The sequence below is a fragment of the Osmia lignaria genome, chromosome 8, assembly GCF_051020975.1.
Source record: "Osmia lignaria lignaria isolate PbOS001 chromosome 8, iyOsmLign1, whole genome shotgun sequence".
NCBI lineage: Eukaryota > Metazoa > Arthropoda > Insecta > Hymenoptera > Megachilidae > Osmia > Osmia lignaria.
Window position 1 is genome coordinate 11,827,641 of NC_135039.1, and position 27,452 is coordinate 11,855,092.

The 27,452-nt window shown below is 39.7% G+C and overlaps 2 protein-coding genes across 4 annotated transcripts in view; one reads left to right on the plus strand and one right to left on the minus strand.

Annotated features, from left to right (window-relative positions):
* The first annotated feature begins 44 nt into the window (after positions 1-44).
* On the plus strand, positions 45-11,350 carry LOC117611256 (cilia and flagella-associated protein 47). 3 transcript variants are annotated; one of them, XR_004583108.2, is made up of 29 exons: positions 45-322; positions 536-757; positions 819-1,096; positions 1,164-1,301; positions 1,394-1,619; positions 1,690-1,787; positions 1,858-1,988; positions 2,064-2,129; positions 2,438-2,764; positions 2,848-2,991; positions 3,059-3,111; positions 3,169-3,399; positions 3,497-3,879; positions 4,362-4,746; positions 4,864-5,149; positions 5,217-5,536; positions 5,619-6,130; positions 6,201-6,492; positions 6,560-6,834; positions 6,907-7,152; positions 7,292-7,460; positions 7,515-7,753; positions 8,521-8,866; positions 8,938-9,310; positions 9,367-9,585; positions 9,647-9,843; positions 9,920-10,148; positions 10,697-10,770; positions 10,841-10,981. XR_004583108.2 is itself a non-coding variant. In XM_034339192.2 (29 exons), exons 1-29 carry the CDS (start codon positions 290-292, stop codon positions 10,978-10,980), a joined length of 6,711 nt encoding a protein of 2,236 aa, XP_034195083.2. In that variant the 5' UTR covers positions 45-289; the 3' UTR covers positions 10,981-11,350. The 3 variants fall into 3 exon arrangements, 2 of the variants coding, with proteins under 2 accessions (XP_034195083.2, XP_034195084.2); XM_034339192.2 differs by having other exon boundaries at positions 10,618-10,770; positions 10,841-11,350; XM_034339193.2 differs by having other exon boundaries at positions 10,697-10,979.
* Positions 11,351-11,474: 124 nt separating this feature from the next.
* The window catches only part of Cad87A (cadherin 87A), a 59,613-nt gene continuing 43,635 nt past the window's right edge, over positions 11,475-27,452 (minus strand). The window contains exons 4-28 of the mRNA XM_076689544.1: positions 22,139-22,356; positions 21,206-21,463; positions 20,561-20,695; positions 20,135-20,327; positions 19,713-20,023; positions 19,475-19,633; positions 19,018-19,205; positions 18,782-18,944; positions 18,052-18,496; positions 17,785-17,976; positions 17,468-17,721; positions 17,271-17,403; positions 16,995-17,210; positions 16,621-16,920; positions 16,311-16,555; positions 15,951-16,244; positions 15,534-15,731; positions 15,245-15,467; positions 14,158-14,702; positions 13,911-14,086; positions 13,714-13,849; positions 13,330-13,454; positions 13,164-13,265; positions 12,883-13,096; positions 11,475-12,826 (exon numbers count right to left, since the gene is read on the minus strand). Of these exons, the coding sequence (XP_076545659.1) occupies positions 12,710-12,826; positions 12,883-13,096; positions 13,164-13,265; positions 13,330-13,454; positions 13,714-13,849; positions 13,911-14,086; positions 14,158-14,702; positions 15,245-15,467; positions 15,534-15,731; positions 15,951-16,244; positions 16,311-16,555; positions 16,621-16,920; positions 16,995-17,210; positions 17,271-17,403; positions 17,468-17,721; positions 17,785-17,976; positions 18,052-18,496; positions 18,782-18,944; positions 19,018-19,205; positions 19,475-19,633; positions 19,713-20,023; positions 20,135-20,327; positions 20,561-20,695; positions 21,206-21,463; positions 22,139-22,356 (5,540 nt within the window). The 3' untranslated portion in view covers positions 11,475-12,709. The remainder of the gene's footprint in view (positions 12,827-12,882; positions 13,097-13,163; positions 13,266-13,329; positions 13,455-13,713; positions 13,850-13,910; positions 14,087-14,157; positions 14,703-15,244; positions 15,468-15,533; positions 15,732-15,950; positions 16,245-16,310; positions 16,556-16,620; positions 16,921-16,994; positions 17,211-17,270; positions 17,404-17,467; positions 17,722-17,784; positions 17,977-18,051; positions 18,497-18,781; positions 18,945-19,017; positions 19,206-19,474; positions 19,634-19,712; positions 20,024-20,134; positions 20,328-20,560; positions 20,696-21,205; positions 21,464-22,138; positions 22,357-27,452) is intronic.

Consider the following 27,452-nt stretch of genomic DNA (forward strand, 5'->3'; position numbering starts at 1 on the left):
TGTCAAATAAATCAGGTCAGATACATACTGTCTTAATTAATTACCTATCAATGAATAGTAGTATAAGTAAACATGAAACACGTCCAGAATGAAATTAGGCATTTCTGAATAAACAAAAGTATGAGAATGTTGATAGTAACGTTATTTAATTAAAAGAACATTTTGTATATTTTATTTTTGTGGATAATGGAGAACTTCAGAAATTCTTGACCATATCAAAGAGGACAATAAAAACATTGAAATATAGAATTGTGTTCCGTGTTTGATTAATTATTTATCAATTATAAAAATGTCTAATACACTCGGAGGAACGGAAAATCAGGTAAGAAATATCAAGGGTAGTAAGTTACATCATTTTGAATACCTAAAAAAGTCATCTTTGTATTTTCCTTTATCAACAAAATGGCGCCACTACAGCCACCTCACAGTGGTTGTTTCTGAACACGGTTTAACCTCGAATAAAAAGCCAAAAATGATTTACTAAGGAAATATACAGGGATTAAATCTTTTTATGTTTTATTAAAAATATTTTCAGTTGAGCACCTCCATTATCCTAATACAGGAAGGGGTTGAGGTCAGCAGTGTCCGAGACTCGAATGACGCGGTACCATCCGCAGTACACGATAATGTCCACATCACTCCTAGTTATATTGAATTTAAGGAAGCTAGCGAGGGGATAACATGTCGACAGCTTATTACTATCAAGAATACAGGACTAAAACCAGCCTTTGTTAAACTTCGACAACCCTATTCAATTGTAAGTTAATGGCATTGCCACATTGCTATAAACCAACTTTATTGGGTTACCTATTTTTCAGGCATTCCAAGTGAAAATACTAAAGAACGGAGTGATGCTTAATCCAGGATTAAGCGTATCCACAACTGTGATATATTCTTTCAAGAGACCATCATTCTTGCGTGCAATGATTCCTATTGAGATCAATGGGAAAAGTCTTGATTACAGAGTTGTATGTAAATTATTGGAAGAAGGTATCAGTGTTGAACCAAAAACAATTGATTTTGGGATTCTTGATATTGGCTACTCCTCTGGTATCAAAGTATTAACTATGAGGAATGATGGCGGTAAAAGTACTAGGTACAATACATCCTTAATCATCCAACATGCATATAATCCAATGTAAATCATAATGTAATATCAATAGGTTTTCAATTGATCTTGGTAAAAATGATTTGGAAATTGCGGTGAAGCCATTGCGTGGCGTCGTTACACCTAATAGACCGGTTCAACTCACGGTCGAGTTAATTGGTATGCAGGAAGGCGTCTTTTACAGCGAATTTTGGTAAATTTTTATTAATGGCGACGCTATAGCTGAGTCGCTATAGCATTTTTGTTAAGAAAATTAATAATCGTTTATATTTTTCCTATTTTCAGGATAAAATCATCACCAAACATACGTATTCCTCTGAAGGTTAACGTAATTGCCCCAAAGCTTGTAGTTTATCATCCCAATACAACCGGAGATTTCACTCTCATTGATTTCTCAATAGCCGTGGCAAATACTCGAAAATACGATTCCTTCGTGCTAAGAAATGTTTCTTCTCAAGTAGCCAGCTACGTGGTACTTGGAGAAATAGAAAATGAAGTGAAATGCATTCGAGTAACGTGTTCGATTCTATTACTTATCGTATAATGAAACTGTACAAACAGATGCTTGGTATCCCTTATAGGACATTGACCGTGAAAAGTATCCTGTTTATAATGCTTTTGAAATCCGACCGATTCAGGGTCGTATGGATCCCATGGAGGGGATCATTTTTGAAGTTGGGTAAGCTGGAATCATTTTCCCTAATGCTTCATTAATTTATTACATTATTAATGAACCTTTTAAATGTTAGATTTACACCGACGACCAAGTTGTTACGATGGCGGCAGAAAGTTAAAGAGAAAACTGACAGACCAGAAAATGACTTCATGGCTTTTCTCAGAATCGTGAGGGTACACGTTACCGAGACCAAGAATATCCCGAGTATATTGAATTTTCTATAGATGCTTGGTATATTTTAACGAAAAATCAAATGAATTGTGTAATCAACAAATTTAGGAAGCGATGCGATGCGAGAAGCACTTGTTAATGAAAGTGGAACGCCATCATCTCATGACGTTAATGGTTAGCTTTAATGATATTTAATATTATAAGCTTCTTTTCGTTATGGAGAAAATAGAAAGGAAAGGTTTTTGCCTTTGGTTTTGAGAAAATCCAAGGAGAACCTGAGGAAAGCTTAATAAATAATATTAAATGATTTATATATTATTAAATATTTATTAATTTAATTTAATTCAATTAATAAATATTTAATAACTTAGCATTTGGTGGGATATTTCTTCCCTTATGTTTCCTTTTAATTAAGAGGAGCTTAACTATAAGGCTTGCACCCCTAATTTATTCAATAGCATAAAATATAATTTCGTTAACAGCTGGTTTGACAGTTATGAACATCTCTACATCGTCTTCGTCTTCTTCGACGATTATGGAACGGGGTGTACACGACACAATAAGACTCTGCCTTCACGGTGAAGTCGAAGAGGCATGCTTGAAATTCGAACCGGACATAGTTTATTTCGGGGAGATTAGTGTCGATGAAATTTCTCAACGGGTTGTTCGGATATTGAATCCCTTGAAATTTGCACCGATTCTTTATCGTTTTGTACCTAATACAGCGGTTCGTTGTTATCCTAAACGAATGGAGATAAAAGCAGAAGGATCCATAGAAGTACTTTTGAAAATGCGAGGCAAAGAAAATGGTACACAGTAATCATTACAATTCCTTTCATTTTTTAAGAGTGAAAGCAATCCTTCATAATTTCTTTTTTTTTTTTTTTTTCAGTTTTCTCACCGTTCAAGATATACTTTGATGCTATAGTAGATTCCTATGAATCAACAAAGACCAGAAATAAAATAAAATTAAAAGTGGGAACTTATCCTGTACAGTGTGTCGTAAGCATAATATTGTTAACAAAAAATCTGCAAGGTGTGGAATATACAGAAAATCTGAAAATATGCGTTAACATAGTTACATTATCATCGTTTCATTATAGAACCACATGATCACTCAAGGGGTATTAGAAAACCACTGTTACCGCAGTTTCTGGTAAGCAATATTAATGCTTATTTAATTTTCCATCTTTCATATTTATTTCATTTTCAGGATACAATGAAAAGCCAAGTTCCAGAAGAGCCGGACAGAGAAATATTAGATAGACTCCTTCGTTTACCTAAATGGAAATACGAGGATATGTTTAAAACAGTGAAATGCAATTCTGGTTTAGATAAAAAGGAGGTATTACCGTCTAGTATTAATACAGAAGTATTAATACCTTTGTCCCCTTTGCAAATATATAATGTACGCGTGTATCCTTCGATATTCACTTTTGGAATGGTATGTTCCTTATAGTAAATGTAAGATTATTAGTCAGTAGGTGATGGCACACGTGACAAATACACATTAAATTATTTCTATACACATTAAATTACAGGTCGTCCTAAAGAGTCACAGTTATCGACAACTGATTGTTGAGAACATGAATGATTTTCCAGTTATGATCCGTCTAACTAGCTTATCCAGATGTATTTTCTTCCCGGATGGAAATGTAATAATTTTACCAGCTGGCGCGCTGGTCACTCGCCTGGTCGAATTTCGCGCGCATCATATTGGTAAATTCAACGGTTACATTGATTATATTATCAACGACAATCACTCGTTCGAACTTGGAGTAATCGCAGACATTGTTCGTAAACAATTGTCGCTTGAAACGCGGGAGGCGACGCTGGGTACAGAATGGTTGAAAGAAGAAGTTTACCGACCGTTGGACATTACTCTTCAGATTAGAAATAAATTGAATGCAAAAACATACTTCAGGTAATTGTTATGAAACGTAACGTAATTAAAACTCTCGGCTAAACTTCCGAAAACTTCCATGTTCTGAATTGGCTCAAATTTTGGGAATAGATTCTTTTTTGGTAAAAATGATGATTGCGAGAAAGATTTTTGGCGACTCGAGAAAAAATTTATTATCACATGAATGTCACTCTCTATTTTACCGACATAGTATCTGCATCTGCAAAATATACATAATTAATATCATAACAATTGAAAATAGCAGATTTTACAGCATCAGAACCGCCATCAAATCTGCCTCAAGTATTTCTGCGGTTATAATTGCGTCGGTAAAGTAGGGAATGACACCCAAATGATAAAAAATTTTTTCTCGAGTTGCCAAAAATCCTTCTTGGAACCGCCATTTATATTAAAAAGAAACCTATTCCCAAAATTTCAGCCAATTTGAAGCATGGAGGTTTTCGAAAGTACAGCCACTGTCCCTATACCGTTTGTTTGTTTAGATGGGAGGTGCCCGCAACGTGTGGGTTTTTCATCGAACCAGTGTCAGGCGCTATTCGCGGGAATTCTTCTTTATTCTGCTACGCGTATTACAAACCTCACGCGATAAGATCTCACAACACAGAGATGACACTGAAGTGCGAGGGTGGCACTTTTCTTACAGTACGACTGAATGTTCCAATTCAGCTGCCAAAAGTCAGCTTCATCGAGGATACCATAAATGTCGGTAAAATACCACTTAATTTACCGACCGAAACAATCGCATTGTTGAGTAACGTTGACTATGTCGAAGCTGCGTATGAGGTTGATGTATCATCTTTGATGTACGGATGCAGCGTGTATCCTCTTACTGGTATAATAATGCCTCGTGGAATGGTTGGTCTTGAAGTAGGTGTACCAATCTATAGGGTGTCCCAGAAAGAGCGTTAGTCCTCGCTCTTTCTGGGACACCATATATAATTGTACTCACAGGTGATTTTTATTTTTACTTTATATTTGTTGCAGATTACCCTTACATTCTGCACTTGTTTCGATTTCGTCATCGTGATTCGTGTAACGATACAAGGATGTTTACACCTGCAATTAAAAATCATGGGAAACGTAACTTTTCCACAATTAAAGTTATACCCTCAGTCGATAAGTCTGCGACGAATAAGCGCAGCTGCTTACCAGCATTTTTTAATAACAGCCACAAACGTTGGAACCACTATGTTGAAGTTGAACTTCCTTTTGCAAGATTATCCAGAATTTCGGATTTCCCTTTCACCTGACAGAACAGATCCTGGTTTAGGTATACAATATTCTATATTCAATATTCCAATGAAATTGCATTTGGCTAGTTGAGGATTCATACACAGGAATGGGCAATGTCTTCATCATGGCTGGTACCAGTCGTAGCCTTCATCTCCATTTCGAACCGATCGATCTGGCTAGCTACGCCTTCTATCTTCCAATCGTCATTAACGACATACTTGGTCCAGCGTTGGAAACAGATCCAAGGACCCTTAAACCCTTGGAATACCTGAAACCGTTTAAAAAATATTACGTTAATTTAACGAAGGATGATCAACAGGACATACCGTTGAAACTTGTTACAATATCTATTGACTGCACGGTTGCTGGACACGTGGTCCATTTTAGCAAATTAGAGTTTCGTTTTAATATATCAACAAACGAGGTAAAAATTATTATTTATAGAGAATGTCGAATAAAAATTGTGTGGTATGATATTAAAATTCTACTTTAATTTTCAATGAAAGGTCGAAGAATTCTGTATAGAGAATCGTAGAGAGGCTAAAGAGAAATCTATTCGAATAGAAACGAATAATTTCTCGGTACCCGATTGTCCATTTTCTATTCAATGGTCCGATGGTAAAGAAGCGACGATAACAACGGATTCCATCGAATGCACTTTAAAGCAAGGAGAGAAATGCGTTTTCCTAATAGCGTTTCACCCGAAATCGTCGGGAAACTTTAATCTCGAAGCGCCGATCTTTGTGAATAACGAATTAGATGGGGAAATGTTTAATAAATTGTCTCTGAACGGTGAATACCCTGTGAGATCCATCGGTGCTTCGATTTCAGAAATTTATTTCACCCCTGTACCACTAGATGTAGCCATTGAAAGAGGTTTGAGATTGATTGTAACTAACTTTGAAAATGAATCGACCATCTTTGCTAAAGTATCCACTCCTGATTGTTGCACTGGGATATTTAAACAAGAAATGTTGTCCATAAATTTTATCAATGGAAATAGCATACCAGCTTCTGAGTAAGCAACTCATAAAATAATCTTCTTTTACTATTTAATAATTAAGTAATTTTAATTTTTTTTTTTCAAGGTACACACAGTTGGAAGTGAAAATTGTCTTCAAAAGTGATACATCCGTCTCTTTTCGCCTGATTATTGAATTTTCTGATGACAGTGGTTTGGCTGTCTGTCCTGTGATGATTTATGCAACCGCTGATAATTGTTTATTAACAACGCATGTATATCTAAGGACACCTAAAAGTGACTTCGAGTGGTTCGCCGATCAGGATAAACGAATATCTCACATTTCTAAACTATCTGATACTATGACTGATGATGAAGAGTACGAGAATGATGGGCAGGCCTCGTATTCTGCTAGACACGTGAGATATTTGAATAAATGTAGAAAAATCTGGCAATGAATTACCTTAAAAAATTTCATTATTTCAGAGACAAACTTCAGGACCAAGAATAAGTATTCTTTCTTATATTGAACAATACAGCGAAGGTTCTGTGAAGAAATTGTTGGAATCCAGATTCAAACTATCACTAAATAAATCAGTGTTTATGGAAATGAACGAGCAGGACGCTTACTATAAATCCGAAGAGGACCCAAAGAAATTTCATTTGGAATCGAGGCGTTCCTCGAAAATTTCATCGTTTTATTATAAAAAATATTTTGAACAACTGGAGTATCCTTTCTTTCCTTCCAACAATGAAAGGGAGTAAGTTTCCTTTAGATTTATGTTTCTATTGTTGCAAATTAAATATTTTGAATTAGTGATTTTTTGTTACAGTGATTATGAGTTGCATATGCAGCAAACACTGGTCGCAGCAGAAGAATGGTTATACACCGGACCGTTTAAATTCAATTTTTATCCCGAAGTTCCAAATGGCATTACAGTGTCAATGTCGAAATTCTATCCAAAGAAGCAAGCACAGTTAAAAAGCAAAAGTCAGAAACGTCGCAGCTTTGAATGGTCTTTCTTGAACGTGCTTGAATTGTTATCAGATCAAACGCTTTACAACTATATTGAGAAACCGTTAGTATTATAATAATTAATAATTATATAATAATTTAATTTAATTATTAACTATTATTATCATTAAATTATTATTAAATTAATAAGTATTGGGTTAATTGAAAAATTAATTTGATAACTGTATTTATATCTCCTACAGCAAAACTCTACCAGACGACGAGGTAGAAAGAGCCCATTTTTTGTTTCATCATTTTGAAAGTATCCTAAATTATTTATTATTAAGCGGAGCTCACGTGTGCCACGTTTCGGCACAGTTCTTGTTGAGTTACGACGACTACGTAATTGTTACAGAAAATATAAAAAGTATGGTAAGTACAATCTGTATACAAACGTAATGTAGTTCCCTGAGTGATAAATTTCAGAAGAAAGTGCGAAGATCATCGATAACGATATGGACGGGGACGGAGAAGCTGTCGCCACGGTTATTCGAATCGAGAAGCAAACAGTGCTGGCTAGATGTAATATTACAAACGTATAAATGTTTTGTGCTTACATCCATATCACAGATCAAAGTTAGGAAAGAATCTTTCTCGGTCTCTACGCCACCCTCCAGACGATCTACCGTTCATCGGGCATCTGTAATTACATCGTCGCTATTAAAGTATATTTTGATCATTTCCTTATACAGGGTGATCGACAATAAGTGGGAGATTTTTAAGGGGTGATTCTAGGGATCAAAATAAGACGAAAATCAAGAATAACAAAATAGCGTTTGCGGCTTTATTTGTTTAAAAATTCGAATAAAATGCGCCTGAAACATGCAACCCGCCCAGCACCGACGACTGAACGTCAGGTCGGCAGGGGTCGGTACAGTCATAACCAAGAATCATTGAATAGTAGAAACTTACCTCGTGCTATTCTGTTCTTGGTATTGTAGCATTCGGCTTTCTTTTCTTGGTTATGACGGTACCTGCCCCTGCTGACCTGACGTTCAGTCGTCGGTGCTGGGCGGGTTGCAGGTTTCAGGCGCATTTTACTCGAATTTTGAAACGTTAACACGTGGACTGCCGCAGTGAAAATGGGCATTATTAACGCTCTAATTATTAAGCATAGGGATGATTAATTTTCAAATTTCAGATGTCAAGCTTTTAATTTGGTACCTTATTAATATAATAACAATACTATTGAAAATAATATTTTTCTATCGTTTTCTTTTAATTATTGGAGGCGTATAATTTGCGATGCCGGTCACCGGTGACCCCCATGGCATTCAACGTGTTAATTACTGGAAAACAAAACCGCAAACGCTATTTCGTCTTATTTTGATCCCCAGAATCACCCCTTAAAAAATTTCTCCCACCTGTTGTCGAACACACTGTATAAATAATAGCTGAAATATTCTGATAAATGTTCATCTCGGATTTACAGTTTACCCAAACAATGTGAAATTCACGATAGGAACATTCGTGACATGGTCGATTTATCTGGTGATCGTAAATCACGTACCAATTGTTACTCTTGTCAAGAGATATTTTTAATGGCGTGGCTGGAGTATCATTACGAACAGGAGCGTACTAAAGAATGGATGACGGATCGTCGACTAATATTGAATCCAAACGAGAGCAAAGACGTGGCTGAGGCACGTTCTATTAGAAATTTCGATGCTGATTTAGCTGATTCTTTAGTATTAGCAGCTGTCACAGCTGCTCACTGTCCTTTTCTCATTGAAGAATGCTTTAACAGTATTTATTTCTATCCACAAAATTTCGAAGAAGTAAGTATCATTTGTTATATTCCTTCTGATCCCTATTTTCCATAATTATATTTATTCATCTCTTTTTAAAGATACTGCACAATGCCGTATGCGTAGTAAACGCCTGGAGAAAAATACGACTTGGCTTCGTGATATCACCGTTGGAGATCGTGTACCCTAATTGCATAAAAATGTTGTTGCTTGTTATATATTTGTACAAGACATTGCCAACGTATATTCCAAAAACAAAGATCAAGTTCAGTTGCGCTTTGTGTGAAGTCGCCACGAAGCAGATCAATTTTTCAAATCCAACCGCAGATAACGTTGGTTTCCTGATACTTTTATTTGGTAATAGCAATGGATTCTTCATGACGGAAACCCCGAAACCAATTATAAGGTTAGGCGCGCACGAGAGCGCCGTGGTGAAGCTAAAATTTCATGCTAAAAAGATAAAGAAGACTAAAGGTATTATAAAATGCATATTCAAGGACAGTCTGGTTTATCTGTTTTGTATGCTACAGCTCACCTGCTCTTCTGTGGATCAACAATTGGTCCTCATTTTGGTAGAAATCAAGTATTCGTTTTAGAAGGTCAAGCTGATACTTTGGGAATAGCTAATGAGTACATGATAAACAGCAAATTGTACGAGGTGATTGATAAAATATTAAGTATCAATGTACCCTATAAAGATCCAGCTGATTATGAGATATGGATGTCAGACGAACGACCAAGCAAACCCAGTTAGTATAATTATTAAAACTAAAACTTTCAAATCATTTTTTATGGGAACATACTTTATAGGTGCTTTGAAGTTAACACGATGGGCTGATCTGCGTTCGAGAAAGATACCTAGAAGACTGTTTTTAAATCAAACATTCATTACAGTCAAAGAAGGTTCTAATCACGGCAGTTTATCGTTAACACTGGCATGCATCATGCCCATTGATAGAGATTTTTGGATTGTATTTCAATCAAAAATGGGTGATTTTATAATCCAGGTGCAGTTGCAATATTAAACTACAATACATTGCCCTGATCAGTATTAATGACTGTTTATTTTTTTTCTTATGATAGATCAGTTCACGCTGCAAGCCATCGATAATCGACAATCTTATAATTACATTAAGCCTACAAGAAGATCAGTGTACCTGCACGGACACGTATACCGATTTCAGTAAATCTTGTCCTTTCAGTCTGATGGTGCCAATACCTTGTAAAAACAAGCAACTTTGGAGTTCTGTTGCTTATATGTTTCAAAAGGCTCTTGATCAGCAGGAACGTATATTTTGGTCCCGTTACTTAGGTATGTAAATGTAATTTAAGGGGTGATTCTAGGGATCAAAATAAGACGAAAATCAAGAATAACAAAATAGCGTTTGCGGCTTTATTTAAAAATTCGAATAAAATGCGCCTGAAACCTACAACCCGCCCAGCACCGACGACTGAACGTCAGGTCGGCAGGGGTTGGTACAGTCATAACCAAGAATCGTTGAATAGTAGAAACCTACCTCGTGCTATTCTGTTTCTCGGTACTGCAGCATTCGACTTCGATTCTTGGTTATGACTGTACCGACCCCTGCTGACCTGACGTTCAGTCGTCGGTGCTGGGCGGGTTGCAGGTTTCAGGCGCCTTTTACTCGAATTTTTAAACGTTGATTATTGGAAAACAAAGCCCTAGAACCACCCTAGAATTACCCCTTAAAATTTTGCCCACCTGTTGTCGAACACCCTGAACAAGTTGATGTTAAATATTTATTTATTTTAAACTGAAGATACTTACATTGGTCTACATTTGATTCGTTGGTTAATGGGAGGACACGTTACCATGGAATTTTCTCATGTGTTTGACAGGACAGTTACTTATAACGTAACAATACCCAAGGCAGCTGGTATACTTGATGTTCCTAAAACATTTACTATAAATGGTTAGTACAGTTTTTGCACATAAAGGTATAGTGTTGTCTGCTGACTTTAAGTGCAAATGTGTAAATTTAGATGTAATGACTTCTACTCAGAGTGTTCCAATGAATGTTCACATTGCACCTTTCACTGGAAGATTGTTAGAAACAACGTTAACATTAACATCGGTTAATGGTAAAGAACTAAGGAAATATACTGTTAGTTTCTTAAAGTAAGTGACATCGATTGGGATTAGCTTATATTTATATTAACAAAACTTATCATGTTACATTCATGTTTTTTTTATACAACTAATAATTAACATTTGGTTCTTCTACATTATTTTATGAAAATTTCAAAGATAAATTGAAAATTGAAATTCTTACAATAATACTATACAATTGGCGAGTGATGATGTTTCCAAAATAATCTGATAACCCTTTTAAAATAAAAGTACAAGGTAAATGTAGAATGAAACGTGTTACACGTTTGAATATTTATTTCCATAATGGTGTGAGATGTAACGAATGTTGACGTATGAATATTTTTTATCAATGGTTTACATAAAATATGTTACAATAAATTTATAATCAATAAACCGATACTATTTACTAATTAGAGTATTCATAACCATCTAGTAATATCATGAGATTAATATAATTATTATTTTTTCCATTTTTTTTCTTTTTTTCTTTTGAATTAAATGCTCATAGACATAACATGATCGTAGTTATATTATTATTTTTTTTTTTTTTTTATCCGAGTACATGACATATTAATGAGATCCATTCGCAACTAATTTCACAGATTCCAATTGCACGCATACTATTTTTGCTAAGGGCGGTTCAAACAATGACGATTCAGATGTATTTGTGATTATCTCGCAAAAAATCCGTATATTTATAATATCGAAATTCGATGCGAATGTCTCTGTTTAACTAGCTATAAATATGACTATATCCGCCCATCGCCAATGATTTTTCTTCTACAAAAATCTCAAATCGAAGTTAATCGCTACGTATAATGAAATCACAGATCAATTGGACAAAAATTTAATCCTAACTTAGATAAATATAATTTGCATTTTAAAATTAATCATTCTACATAAATTCATATAACGACGAATGTTTCTTCTTCTTTCATTTTTCTTTTTTTTTTTTATCTTATTATAAATGTCTTTTAACATTTATCAACTTGCTCTTCAGCTACGATATTTTTGTTATGTTAATGCCATGATATGCCAGTGATTCGTTTGTGCTTCACATAAATGACACCTCTTTGTTTTTTTTTTAAAGTACGTTCTCTTCCTTTCACGTGTAAAACGTACATAAGTTATTATAAATATACTAAACTAGCGAGGAGGTAATAAAAAAACTTGCGCTGGACGGAGTCTACACATTCATCATTTATATACATATATCTGTCGTGCCAAGCTTCGCTCGTTAAACTATTTCACAGTGTCGTCTATCTACCAATTTTGATATTCTTAACAGTGAGCATGAAAAGTTGATTGGATGAGACCACAGTTTTCAGAACGTACAACCCTTATACAACTCAGGCTTCTGTTAGTTAAAAACCGTTGGATCAAGAGAAACCTATGATGTACCAAAGTGTACAGGTGTGAAACATGCACGTACCGCCTACAGGGAGAGATACAATTTATTTCAATAATATTGACCGTCTTTCGTCGTAACGTTGTGTGGTTTTTGATTATTCGAGGATCGAAACTGAATTAGCGCAGGGTACATAGACAGTATATAGGTTAATTCGCACAATTCAGAATAACTTCACCTTGTACACGGGTCTACCTAAGGTAAACCTAATTATCGTAGAAAGAGTGTGTACGTAACAAGTGTTATGTTCGGGAAGACGCGTGCAGTAGTTAGAGCCGCGGATAAACAGGCACAACGTATGATAACAAAAATATATTACTAATTGAGAAATGAAATTGGCGCCGAACCTAACTTATATTAATCCTGAAACAAACTGGGGTTGACCATCGCGATCAAGGGTAAGCTGAGGTATTACACTCGATGATGGCTGGAATGTTGATCCTTGGAAACCCATCGCTGATTCGTATAGCTGCAGAGATTCGTAAGGTGACTAAAAAGTTTCAAGATTACCAGAGTCTTACTTACATTATGGTTTCCTGGAAGCGTTGTGTAATCTGGTGTCGTTGGGCGATGCCTGTTCGTTGGCAGTGGACGCTGTATGGTAGCATAAGTATTATCCTGAGACGTGTCACCTATACCAACGCTCACACCACTTCCACGTCTTTCTGTACCTAGTCCACCTTCAGGTTCGCTGAATACTTGCATCGTTAACTCTTGCTCCTCGTATAGTTTAAGTTTCCTAAATAGATTAACAATAAAACGTATACACTGCTTTCCTATAGAGGCAGACATTGGTGTCTACTCACTGTTCAATCCATAAAGGATTCTCTGTGGTGTTCAACTCGTCGATGATTTGCTTCTTTATCAGACCATCTTTCTTTCTTATATCGTTTGGTACAGTGATCACCCTGGAATGATACCATAGCATACATCCTTTGAAATTTTTATATTACATCTTCCATTACTATTTACCAATGACGCAAACAGCAACAGACTACTGTTACTGTGACTGCACCGACTAGCAACACCACCAATAAAGCTATTAAAGCTGCAAGGGCAGGGTCGAATGATTCCTCTTGTACTCCAGCATACGCAGGCTGCAAAAGTTACAATATTATTGGAAATACTGCATTATAGGGGTGCTGCTCCAGAAAATTTTTAGCCTTTGTTTGAAAAAACCGCCACTGCGGGAGCGACAGTGCTCTCCCGCGCAGCCTCGCGCGCAGCTTCCTATGTGCGCATGCGCACTCGGTCAAACACCACGCCGCGGGAACTTTGAAGCGCACAGTTCCATATAAAGATTTTTGGATCTTTTTTATAAACTGGGGGATGGCTACTGACATTAAGTGCACTTACCACCACATTTTCGATAGCAAAACCTGCATAGTAGTCCTTCAAGAAATCATACTTTGCATCTATGACTTTGAGCACCTGGGGTACAGGAGCTATAGTATTGGTCCTTGGTTCCACAACGTGTAAATACATATCACACCTGTAAAATATATTCAAATAAAATATGATGTTCAAAGAATTTATTTAAACAATCTTTTTACCATTCTCTTCGAATATGTCCAGAAGCATCTACATGGTACCGTATATCATCAACGACAACTCTGCTCTGAGTCGCGTTCGACAGTTCTGATACAAACTCGTCACGTTCGCGATTCACTTCTTCGGGGGGTCTTGACAGGATCACTCTTATCAACTGTGTGGGTTCAAATACCCAGACCTAGACCGGTGGAACAAATAAATAATGAATAATTGTAAACAGTGAAAAATAACGCTATTAAAATAACTTACATGAACCCTAGTCATAGCGTATCGTTCTGGAATGACTATTTCCTTTGCTATAACTTCAACGATAAACCTGTGCTGATTGTACTCCGCCATGTATCCACTTGTCAGAATTTTACCATCCTGGGTGACGTTAAACGGACTCGGAACGATAGAACCACTCGGTTTATCTGAACCGTATTTATAAAGATTAGCACTGGCAATATAATAATGAAGGGTGCCGTTGTCGCCGACGTCCAAGTCGGAGGCGGTCACTTTCGTTACGAAATCATTGATGTTCGCCATTGAATTAATCCCCGCGTAGTAGTCGTTACGTTCGAATATCGGTGGGTTATCGTTCTCGTCTAGAATAGTTATGGTCACGTTTGCGTGCCCGTGGTCTGTGCTGTGAGCCATCGAACGTCCCGCGTCTGCAGCATTGATGTAAATATTAGGATCATTCGAGGCTAAAATTAACAGAACGTATTTGTCACGAACTTCGCGATTGAACGACTTGTTCGCGTAAATACTGCCGTCGGATTTGTCCAGATAAAAAGCGTAATCTTCGTTTCCTGAAAAAAGAAAAGCATGTATAAAGTGTTCCATTTAGAGATTTTTAAATATATATACAGGGTATTCGACAATAGGTGGGCAAAATTTCAAGAGGTGATTCTAGGGATCAAAATAAAACAAAAATCAAGAATAACGAAATAGCGTTTACGGCTTTGTTTTCCAATAATTAACGTTTAAAAATTCGAGTAAGAAGCGCCTGAAACCTGCAACCCGCCCAGCACCGACGACTGAACGTCAGGTCAGCAGGGGTCGGTATAGTCGAATGCTGCAGTACCGAGGGAATAGAATAGCACGAGGTAGGTTTCTACTATTCAACGATTCTTTGTTATGACTGTACCGACCCCTGCTGACCTGACGTTCAGTCGTCGGTGCTGGGCGGGTTGCAGGTTCCAGGCGCTTTTTACTCGAATTTTTAAACGTTAATTATTGGAAAACAAAGCCCTAGAATCACCCTAGAATCCCTAGAATCCCTAGAATCCCTAGAATCACCTCTTAAAATTTTGCCCACCTGTTGTCGAACACCCTATATATTATTACCTACCAGCTTCTATGTAGTAATAAACTTTGGCGTGCCTGCCCTCGTCCTTGTCTTCCGCGGTTACTTTTCCTATAAAGTAGTCTTTAGGACGATTTTCAGACACGTGGAAATGATACTCGTCGTAGAACAGTGGCGCGTTGTCGTTGGTATCAACCAACTGTATAGTGAGTAGCCTTAAGGTTTCATATGCTGTTGGGGTGCCATGATCTGCAGCCACAAGTACCAGCTGAAACGATATCTCCATTAATATTATTGTCTATAACAATTATTAATACCGTACAAAAGAATCTACCTCGAATTTACTCTTCGCTTCGCGATCAAGAATGATCTTTGATCTCAGTTCGCCCGTCTCTTGGTCTATGGAGAATTCTTCCGTCTCTTGAACATTCCTATTCCCCACTTTCAGATGATAACTTATGCGACCATTTTCACCAGGATCTCTGTCGATCGCTTTCACCGTTAATATTAAATAATTTGATACCCCAGTGTTCTATAAAAGCATCATTAAATAATGTTTCATTTAATAAATGATTTATGGAAAGGGGGCTGATTATCATGGGCATCCGCAGGATTTTTATAGAGGGGGGCATGATATAAAATATCACTTCTAGAGACAATAAATTCGACATCCGACTCTCTCCCTATCCAAGGGGGGCCAAGTGCCCCGGTTGCCCCCCCTTGCGGACGCCCATGGTGATTGTCCACGTACTTCAGGCACTTCAACGGTGGCGTTCGTTAATTCAGGTAGAACAAATTGTGGTTTGTGCTGATTGACCGGTGTCACCCTGATGTCGACGTAGCACCTGTCCGAGTGTGGACCACGGCCAGCACCGTCCCTCGCCTCTATATTTATCGTGTAAGAGCCAGCCCTTCCGAGAAGGGCCGCGCCAGGGTACAGGATACCTGTTTCGTGGTTTAAAGAGAACGACTCGTTCTCGTTACCGCCCATTATCGTGTACCATACTTCTCCATTGATCCCTTCGTCGTGATCCGCAGCTCTAACCTTATAAGAAACGTACATTGCTTTTAATATTTGATTCTCCAAAAATTTCATAAGGGGTACGCTTACCTGTAAAATCGGCGCCGGTGGATTTACAGACAAATTTTCGGCGACCGATGCTCTGTAACGGTGTTGCGTAAATATCGGTCGATTGTCGTTAACGTCTATTAGCTTCACAACCACAGGAACCGTGCTGCTTCGACAGGAATTGATTGGGGCACCATCGCTTGCCAATACAGTGATAGTAATCTTAGATGTCATCTCCCTGTCCAATACAGTCGCGCTGCCCACTGTGATCTCACCAGTATCGTGGCCTGTAAACTAACATTTGCAGAATAAATTTGAAACAAGGATTTCAGTTTAAAAGAGTATCATTTACCGATGTTGAAGTCAGCCGCGTGGTCACCGATCAGACTGTAATTAACCACGCCGAACGGTCCTTCGTCCCCGTCCGTCGCTTTAACCGTGATCACGTGGGTGCCGGCTGGTGAATTTTCTTCCACGGATGCGTTATACAATTCCTTCTCGAATTTCGGATTCTCGTCGTTTACATTTATCACGGTGATTGTCACTTTCGCTGTGGCTGACAACTGGGGAACCCCGGAATCATAAGCGACCACATTAAACTCCAGTTGCTTTGTCTCTTCATAATCTATAACCTGACTGGTCCTCACGATACCTGTTACGTACAAACGTTTATCATACCCGTTTGAATCGTTACCAAAAGATTTACCCATGGAAATTATAATCAACCTGTGACATTGTCTATGGTGAAGTATGGACTTGGTGGAACAATTGCGTATCCTGCTATGTTGTTGTCAGCATCCACCGCTGTGAATGCTCCTACGACAGCTCCCGTTGGCTGTTCCTCTTGCATTTCTATCAAATACCGTGGATTCTCTCTGGTCCATGGTTTCAAGAATTCTGGCGCCAAGTGGTTCACGTCGATGATGGTGACCACCAGGGTACCTGGAACGAGTTACATTAAATAAAATCTCCTGGGTTTTGAAGGTCCAACGATTGATGTACCTCTTCCCTGCTGTAAGGTGGGCGCTGTTGTGTCGCTGACAACGATAGTGATGCTTATCGTTGCTGCAGCGTCACGATCCAGGGGTCTGACAACGGAAACCTGACCCGTCGCACGATCAACGGCAAAGAAATCCTGCAAGATATCATTTAATTGACTGTGCATGAAAAGTGTCAGTGAAAGAGGTGGTCGGTAGTACCTTGAAAGATTTGCTGTCGTTAACTCGTTGACCATTTCTATCAATTGCTGTGATCGGTTCAGACATGGCGAAGTTCAATGCTTCCAAACTAGCACTGTCTGGATCTGTGGCTTTCAATGTTGTAAATACAGTACCAATTGGAGTGTCCTCTGTCACTTCAGCTCTCTGAGTCTCAGGAGTAAAATATGGCGCCTTGTCGTTGCTGTTCTCCACGTTTATCATTAGTGTCGTTGTCCCGGTTAGACTGGGGGTACCTAGAGAAGATGTATTAGAGTAATTGCTGATAATGATTTAAAGAAACATTTGTATTTGCATACCTTTATCAAGCGCTATAACTTCTATATGATAAGTATTCTTATTGTCATAGTCTAATTTTCTGAACACAGTTACGACCCCTGTGGTTTCATTAATTGTAAAGTCATCAAAGGCTCCCTTTTGTATTCTGTAAATAAGTTCTGCGTTGATCCCAGTGTCAGCATCCGTGGCTGTTACTTCCTCCACTACCGTACCTTTATAAATCATAGGAAATTATGAGAGATAATTATTTAGCATTGCTTTGGGAGAGGATGATTATTAATTCATACCAATCGGTGATATTTCTGGTATACTAGCAGTGTACAGGTCGTGTGGAAAGACTGGTGCGTTGTTATTGACATCACGGATGGTTATGTTAACGATAGTGGTGTCAACGAATATCCCATCGTTTGCTTGTACATCGAGTGCAATCCAATCATGGGTCGAATTTGTTAAATTGAGCAGACCCTTGCTTTTCACGGTAACCTCACCAGAATCCTGGTCAATCGCAAAGAAACCTAATTCGTTGCCACCTACTATCGCGTAGGTAATTTTCGAAGTTTTGTCCTTGTCCCTGGCTCGCACTATTAATTCTGGTTCGAATTTATCAGCCCCTTCGTCGATAACAGCCCGATATTTATCTTGTAAAAACCGTGGAGGGCTATCGTTGGCGTCTAATAAATGAATGCGCAACGAAACGCTTGCTGTTTGCCCTTGTCCATCGTCATCAGTTGCCTGACAAAGAATAAAAATAAATATTTAGCTAATTTTTTATTATTTAGGTAATTAAATCAATCAATATCAAAACCCGCCAAAACGTAAGTTTAAAAATGGCGGCGGATTTTCATTTCACGTTGGTAAGTTAGATTTCTGTTTTACCGACAGCTGTATTCATATTTTCTACTTTAGCGACGTTGTTAATCAACTTTTCAAAATTGCAATGTTTTACTACATGCTGCTAGATGGCGACACTTGTATTTTGGCGGGATTTTCGTAAAATTTCTGAAAATTATAAAATACCTTATAGGTGAGAAAATACTCTGTCTGCTCCTCGTAATCCAGGCAAGGTGACGTCCCAGGAGTTGGACAAGGAGCCACAGTGATCATGCCAGTCTTCTTGTCTACAGAAAAATGTTGAGCACCTTGCCCAAGTAATTGATACGCTATCCCAGCTGTACCAAATCTAAAATGCACCTTTCTCGTTAAATTTCACCCGTAATTTTGAATAAATGAAAAATTAACGAGAGACTTCTCACCGTCCACTGTCCCTATCTTTAGCGGTAATCGGTATAATTGGCACTCCTGGGGTCGCAGTCTCTGAAACAATAGCCGTATACGTGGGACTGCTGAATGTGGGTGAATTATCATTTACATCTGTAATGGAGATGGTTACAGTCGCGGTGGATGAAAGTTTTGGGTTAGTATGGACCTCTTCAGCGACAACCTGAAATACATCATTTCTCAGTGAAATTAGAGGTTAAAAGGAATGATGGCCCCGATCTTGGAGGCCTCGTGCGGCGAAACTAGAAAACTATTTTCATCTCCTTGTCTTTTTAGATAAGAACATGCAGGAGAGACAAGGATGCATGTACCCTCGGCTGGAATTTCTTAATTCCTCCGCTTGAGGCCTCCAACATCATTTAGAACTTGGCCCACTACTCCTGTTGAGCCTTAAATTATAAATATATAATTTAATTAAAGTAATTAACGTACAAGAATGATGAATTTACGTTGATTAGGATTCTCGTAATCGAGAGAGCCATTTGCAACCCGAATGTTTACAGATGTACTTCCTGTAGCTATGGTTGGTTCAATGGTGAACGCACCATCTGTAATGTCCTCTAGACGTAAAGAAAATACAGAGTTCAAGCCCTGTAACAGAACGGTATCTGTCTTAGTACAAGGGGATACAATATTTTGGATCTAAAAAAGTCATAGCTATTTTATTTACAATATCAGGGTCCCTGACAGTCATGTCCAGATTAGGTAGAGGTGTGCCATTCATAACATTCTCTGGAATTTCTATATTGTACTCGCGATGATTAAAAGTAGGCGGTTCGTCGTTGACATCTTTTATTGTCACCGTTGCCTCGGCCGTTGACACTGTTAAATTGTCATTACCCGGAATACCGTCGATCAATTCACGTGCTTTCACTTTCAATTTTAGTACCCCGGTTGAATCCTTCAATGCTTCTCTGTTCAGAGGTTTCGCCGTCCTTAATTCTCCTGTCTCATCATCCAGGAGGAAATAATCGAATGGATCTATAACACAAAGGATTTTCTTATCATTTCTGTACAGATTGGACTTGAATCCCTATTTGAGAGCAATGCAAGATCACTGTTGCTTCAAGAATGAACAGAATGTTAGCTCACTGTTGACCAATTCGTAGATCATCTTCCTAGGCATTCCTCTGTCGCCGTCCCTAGCTTTGACGGTCATAACCAGGGTACCAATTGGAGCATCCTCGCGTACCACACCAGTCAGCGAGTCCAGAAATTCCGGCGGACTGTTTTGAATATCTGCCACCTTGATTTCCACCCCTGTAGTCTCATTGTTTAACCCATCCTGCGATCAGAATACACGTAACCACACGTCAGCCGCTGCAATATCTGCTTCCAGATGGTTGAATAATTCAAAGCTGGGAGGAATCTTATGGCGTTTATTATAAAATAGTTATCGCAACCCCCATCAATTGAAGGCTGCAAGGGAACCTCAGTTTCCTGCGGTTTAGCCGCTGTGTTCCTTTATTAAAATTCCGTGGAAAAGGGAGGCAGGATGCTGTGGTAAGCTCTACTCACACTCGCCCTTAGCAGCAGTTGGTAAAATGGCCTCTCCCTATAGTCGAGTGGCTGCTGCAGCACCAACGCACCCACGTACGCGTTCTGACTTCTCTCCACGTTCACTATACTGAACTTCTCGCAGGCGTCGAGAAACTGCAACAAATGGTGGTGATAAAGGAGGAGGTGAAAGAAACAGAAGCTGATCATTACCCTATGATAATCCCATGGAAAAGGATGGCCCGGGATAAGAAAGATCAGGATAAATGAAGGCATACAGAGGGAGCACTTGCTGAAAGCGTGCGGGGAAGGGTGAGAATACAGTGGTAACCGAGGGGGGAGAACATCCGGAGGACGAAATCGGATTGTGGAAAGTAATGAATGTGATAAGCACGCTAAAGGGTAACAAGGCACCGCCCTGGGGTAGGATAAGCAACGGACTATGGAAATATGGAGAGGAATAGGGGAGAGGATAGTGGAAGAGGAGAATAGAAAATAGGGTTAATAACTTCGTTTATGGGAAAAAGGAAGGCTAATGGGTGAATATAAGGTTATGGACCTGGATACCATCGTTGTATGAGATTGCGGTAGCCCGCCCGCATCTAAGCCCTTCCCAAACCTATAGCTTCTGATCTACCTGCGCCAGTTTCGTGTATAATCATTCACCTGTGGCTGGGGGACGCAGGTCAGGTCTATGGTGTCGCCTAACAGGTCCGGGTCCATCACTCTGATACCCGGAAGGATAGTTGAGCCTACTGGAAGGTCCTCTGCGGCCACAGCCTCGTATGGCACACCCAGGAACCGCGGAGGATTATCGTTCTCGTCGAGGACTATGACGTACGCATCAACGCCGACGATGTTTGGCTGCTGACCAGTCGGTACTTCATCTTCCAACGTGATGCGGAAGCGTATCGTGTCGTTTTCCTGAAAACAGTCGTAAAGGTCAACGCGCCGGAAGGGCAGCGGGGGTCTGCCTTCGAAGATAAGGATTCTTCAGCTACACCAAGTCAGCTAGTCGAGTCATAAGCTCCATCGATGACACGCGATAGCGATAGCTGACAATAAAACAGGAGGCGCGCTGATGTGGACTGATGGGGGGATGCTTGGGGATAGAAGGGGGTTCTAGAGAACGAAACGGTGGTGATCGATACGGTTGAATTCACGAGATATCTCAGGGTCAGGATGAAGGGTAATCAACGGCTCAGGCCGCACCTGGAGACGACAATGCTGAAGGGAATAAGGATGGCTCGGATTCTACTCCAGATGGGAGGAGATGGATTCGCCAGAAGGCGCCTGGACCAGCATCTAATAGAATCTGTGGTGATGTAATGTTCCTCTAGGTGAACGGCGGCATCTGTGGTCGTACAATCAGCTATTTGTTCAAGGTTTAACACATTCAGCCGAGGTGAAGCCTCGGGGCATAAACCTACCGTACGGATGATGCCTTAACCCTTCCACCAGCTAGACCAGTTATTACATACCACTTGAGTGAAAATGATCCACCTGGTGTTCCTAAGTGTATTTTTGGACACAAATGGTTTATTTTCACCTGGCCAGTGAAGGGTAACATAGAGAATTAATTGAAAATGATATACTCGCCTCACGATTCAGGGGTTTGGCCAACGTTATAACGCCGGTGCGTGGATTTACGACGAAGTGGTCCGTTAGCTGTATACCATATTTCACCGGCGATCCTTCGGGATCGTGGCCCTTGAGGACAAAAACTTCCGTGCCAACTTTCGTTGATTCTGACAGCGGCAGACCTGCGGGATATCCCCCACCCTCCAGGATTGGTGGTTCGTTTACATTGTTAGCGCCTGGAACGATAGAAGAACGATTTTTACATCCAAAAGTTTCAAAGAAAACGAGGGACGTTGGACACTGTGATTTCTTCTTCCGGAATTTCTCAGGTGACGCGTTAGGGTAATTTGAATCGTTGTAATAGGATCGCAGCGCGAGAAGAAACGAGGCTGGGGAAAAAAAGACAGTAATGAAACTAGGGATAAAAGGAAAGCTCGCGGAAAAGTATAACAAAACTTCTCCTTCGCGTCGGTACACCCACCGGAAGTATCATCTTAGACTTGTTAATGCAATTTCCTTAAAAGCTCTGACGATATATCACTGCAAATGTAAACGGCACACAGGGTGTTCCAAAAATCGTGATACGATAAAAAAGATGGTGTTTTGGGTAAACTAGGTAATCCCCCCCTCCAGGGGGTGCAAATTGCGCAGTCCAATCATTATTAACTTTTTTATTCGATCTGAATGATTATTACCCTCTCAATCCACTAGAATAGTAGAGCACGAGCTGGAAAAGTGGAAAACCGTTCGGCAAGGTTTACGAGATCACATAAACGGCTGTAAAGAGAGCAAAGTCAATATATAACACATCGAGTTCAGGGTTGCACTTCGTCATCTCAGCAGTTATTACCCGATAAGCTTCGATAAGTTTCAGGATCGATTCTCGAACGTCAGCCCGGTCGACAAGTCTAATTTTTCTCTCTCCTTTTTTCTGCCCGCTATTTTCCTTGTCGATTCGAACACGCTGAACAAATTTATTCGTAACTGAACGTCACGTCCCCTTACTTCTACTCGATTTCATCCTTCCATTTTGTTCACGGAATTATCTATTTATCGAGACCGAGAGATACCGAAACATAACCTCAAACTGGTTAAACTTTCGCGTTGCCGAAGAAGACGGACGAGGTTTTGTCTCATCGATACACAGATTTCTTATCGATGAAAGTTTTCAACTGATTTCAATGTACAATTCCAATAAAAACTGTACTCATCCGTTTGGATAACGGAGAATAATTCGTTTGAACGAAACTTCGCCGATGGAGAATGGAAATCATTAAGGAAAAAGAGGCTTTCAATGTGTTTGCCCGTGTAGTATCCCTTGATTGATTAATTGGAGAAAGAAATTTTATGAAAAAAATAGAGGCTTTGGGGAATAATGCAGTGGCAGTTTGTCAGCGACATCTAGATCATCCTTTTAGGTTATGGCGGACATTTTCCAACCTTCGTGTTCGCACATCAACGACGATTCTAAATTCCCTCCCCAGGGATTATTAAATTCCATTCTGCATTATTTCTGCTTCGATAGAAACGAATGCGATCCAGTCAGCGCCCCTAAGCTCTTCTTTCCCTGACGCGGAAGAGCCGTAGGTGGCAGGTAATAAATACTTCCGGACAAATTGCTTCGACTATTTGACATCTCCAGTCGCTCCGGTGCAACGACCTAATAACAGTCGGCTACAGGAATTTGCGGCATGTAGATCCACCGTCTGCCTGTTTGCCTGCTACCGCTTCTCCTTCATTCCCTATTTTGCCCACCCTCTTGGGTCTCTTCGCCGTCTGTTAAAGAGGGCAGAACGCGTTGGCAGGTCGAGAATAACAGCTTTCCGTTAATCTCTAACGCTAAGCACCTTATAACGGTTCCTGTTATACATGTATCCTCATCCTTTATGGTAATGGTACGTGGAGTGACCACCAGAGGGACACGTGGGGAACACCTTTCTCACTAGTGCTCGATTGACGATACGTTTCTATATGTATTACCTCTGAGGAAGTAAGGTAGGGGGGTAAGTAGTGTATAAGTGGATGCTATCACTAAAATAGGGATGGAGGAAGTGAAAGTGATGATCAGGAGAAAGGGATCTTAAATAAAGCAAGGTGAAGGGGGGGGGGGGGGGGTAGTGCCCTAGATTAAAATATATTATTCTACCAATGGAGGGGAGGGGATTAATCGAACGATGTAAAAAAGCAGAAGCACCCTACCTTTATAGTAGTGTAGATTCCCCCTTCCTCTCTCTTCGCCCATCACCTCAATGTATTAGCACCTAGCCTACATTCCACCCTCTCAGAAGAGGGAAGGGGGTAATCCTCCCTTACTCTACCCTACTCTATCAGAGGTGTAGAATGAGATGGATAGGGATTCCCCTTGCTACATTGAAACGTCGGACCCTTAAACCTCCCTCCCCCAACCCCCTCTCTCAATGCTGCACTTTTCCTAATTTTCTCGACATATAAATTGGTATAGTAAATGCGAGAAAAAATTAACTAAATTCGTCACAGCTCAAACGAACACCCCCCACAGCGAGGAGCTCACAAAATCAGAGGGGGTTGAAGAAGGATCAGAGACAGAGAGATATAAACAGGGGGGGCTAGAATCGGCTGGAAATTGGGAACAGACGTAGATTCGGTAACAACAGAAGAAGAGAGAAAGCAGAGTTGATGGAAGGGAGAAGAAATGCGAAAGATAGAGAGGGAATGAGAAGAGGGGAGGCTGCTGAGCGCAAATTGCTTGAGGTTTCCGGCAACTGGCGCTAATTGAATTCCCCGATGAATCGAACTCTGCATAGCGCAGTCGAACGGAATATTGGCTCTTTTCAACGACGCTTCAAATGGACGATCGTCGACGTAGCTACCCGACCATATCGGATTCCACTTTACCCGGAGGCTAACCCTCTCCTGTGTTCTAACCTTTCGATCGAACGGACACGGTCATAGTCTCCCCACACGTTACACGGGCGCAACCACCGTGAGATAAACATATATTATATCATCTGTACACGCGTGGTATTCGAATAATAAGTTGCCAAATAGAAACAGGGAGTACCCCCTGCCTGCTGTGTTGGCGAATGCCTGCATGCGGAGATTCAGGAGGAGCCCCAAAGTACCATTGGACCAACAGAGCTCCCAGGCTCAAGAATATTTAAAAAAAATACATTTGTTAATATAAAAGAAATAAAACTATTATAGACCCCCCCCCCCCGCCCTCATAGCGTTATTTCTCTTAGACTACTGCCTATTGACTCAAAAAACCCCCCACGTTAATCATCGGCTGTTCCAAGGTACCACCGCTTTAAGCACATATCAGGTAGCGCAAAAACTGCTTACATCAACGACGCATAATTTTAGTAGCTTACCAGATTACGCGAGGTAACGTCATGCAATCGCGAGACCAAACATAAAGGAGGATCTTGCAAACGCGTCAGGCGGGTTGCGCCTGCGGAATAGCAGATAAAGGGCTGCCAGCGGATAATTACCTCCCTTTTACCCGGTACCAAGAGTAATCTTTGTTGGAGTTTGGGAACGGGGAGGCGAACGGCTGTGTTGGTCTTTCGTCCATCGGTGGGTTATTTCGTCTTCTACCTGATAAAGTCTCAGTTTCTTCTTGCCCCGATGCCTGCTGGTTCGACAAACTAGAACGAACGTTGGCTGGTGGCAAGCATCGCTTTGATGATGTCTAATGGCGGACGCAAGTAATTTGTTTTCGGTGAAGCTGGATGCTGGAGACGCGTCAGCACCCGGTGGCATGTTCTTTGATTACGGTGCGTTGGACATGTTAATTTCAATTCGGCCAGTTTCGTCTAGCGCCGAATTCAGACAGACAGATCCTGTTTGTAGCATAAGGTTGCGACATCGTTTTTGAAGAGAAACTTCTTAGGGTTGGGTAGTGCTAGTTGATCAATTAGGAATTGCAGCGAATTCGTCGTGTACTCTTATAAAGAATCCGTCCGGAAGGTCGGCGACGCACGGTACTTAGGCTCTAAGGAAAGGACCAACGTTGTTATCCAACTTTTGATGACTAACCTAATTCTTGAACTCTGGAAACTTGATGGAATTATTTATGCAGGTGTGAAAAGTAATTAAGGCGAATCTCGGCTTTGGAACTCAGCATATCAATGAGATATTGCTTGCTAATTATCTACCTAATTATAGCTTCGATCGTACTCAGAATCGATGCGTTCTTGAGATGTACATAAGCATGTTGTCTTAGTTAGGTTAGGTTAGGTTTGGCTTCAAAGTATAACCGAAGTCGGTTCCCTCCTTTGTAATATCCACAATTTAGGTTAGGCTTGTATTAGTTTTGAGTTAGGCTTAGGTTAGATTTAAGCCCTCAAATATACACAAAGTTCTCGTCTCCTCCGTTTGACCGGCCATTTTGAAATACTCCCAAGTCCCATTTCTCCCGCCAGCGCCAAAATATTTGGAGGTTAGGTTATTTGGACCATGTTTTATTAAAATTGCAAGAAGATAGTTTGATGATAATCTTCTTTAGATGAAAGTTTTTAGATTTGTTTTTAAACTTTTAATCAATGCTGTCATCTTCGATGAAGTTATATGTTTGAAAACTCAATATTTATTCGCACTACTTAAACGATTTATAAAGGGTCTAGCCGTATAAGCATAGTGAATCGGCCCCAGTAACAATTTCGGTTGATATTGATATCACATATTGCTTTTTGCCTAAACAACAATTGTGTGCAATTTCAACCCCCTACCCCCTCTGATAAGGGAGATATGAGGGTAAAACCCAAAACCTTTACCATTTTTTTTCTCGGAAACTATTTAAGATATTTGATCACGTTAAAGTGCAAATAGTAGGTATTCATTAGTTGTATATCATATTTTTTTTTCAAAATTTTTATTCGATGATTAAGGGTTGAAAATTAATAAATAAATCTTTGAAAATGATTTTTATAAACAATCCCTTGGATGACACCCACCGAAAAAATTAAGAATAATCCTTTACTATTTAACTATTATCTGTAAAAATTTCAAGAGTGTCGGATTGGTACATCATAGTTAAAAAAAAATAAAACCAATGCAACGCCCTTTCATAAGGCAAAGCCGGCCTGAACGTTAGAGGCGCTCAACCTAACCGACCTACAGGGGAATACGTAGCGCCGACCCGCCACGTTTCTCGTACCAGAAACAGCTCTCAGAAAAGTATGAGCTCTTCTTTCCCTAAACTGTGTGTTAATTAACAGTCATTTATTTAAATAATATATTAACAATTTAAATTTTTTAATTAAGTTTTCTGGTCCTAATTTTTAACTGGTCTGGTCCGTGTTTTCACGGTGTTTCTCGTTTTAAGTATGTCTCGCATGCATATTGGTTTATA

What these genes read in the sequence shown, in the direction of transcription:
- LOC117611256 (XM_034339192.2), top strand. Translation starts at nt 290, where the DNA reads ATGTCTAATACACTCGGAGGAACGGAAAATCAG. An exon ending in AATGCAAAAACATACTTCAG is followed by an intron (nt 3,880 to 4,361) that starts GTAATTGTTATG and finishes TTGTTTGTTTAG; the next exon opens with ATGGGAGGTGCCCGCAACGT. An exon ending in TGGGTGATTTTATAATCCAG is followed by an intron (nt 9,844 to 9,919) that starts GTGCAGTTGCAA and finishes TTCTTATGATAG; the next exon opens with ATCAGTTCACGCTGCAAGCC.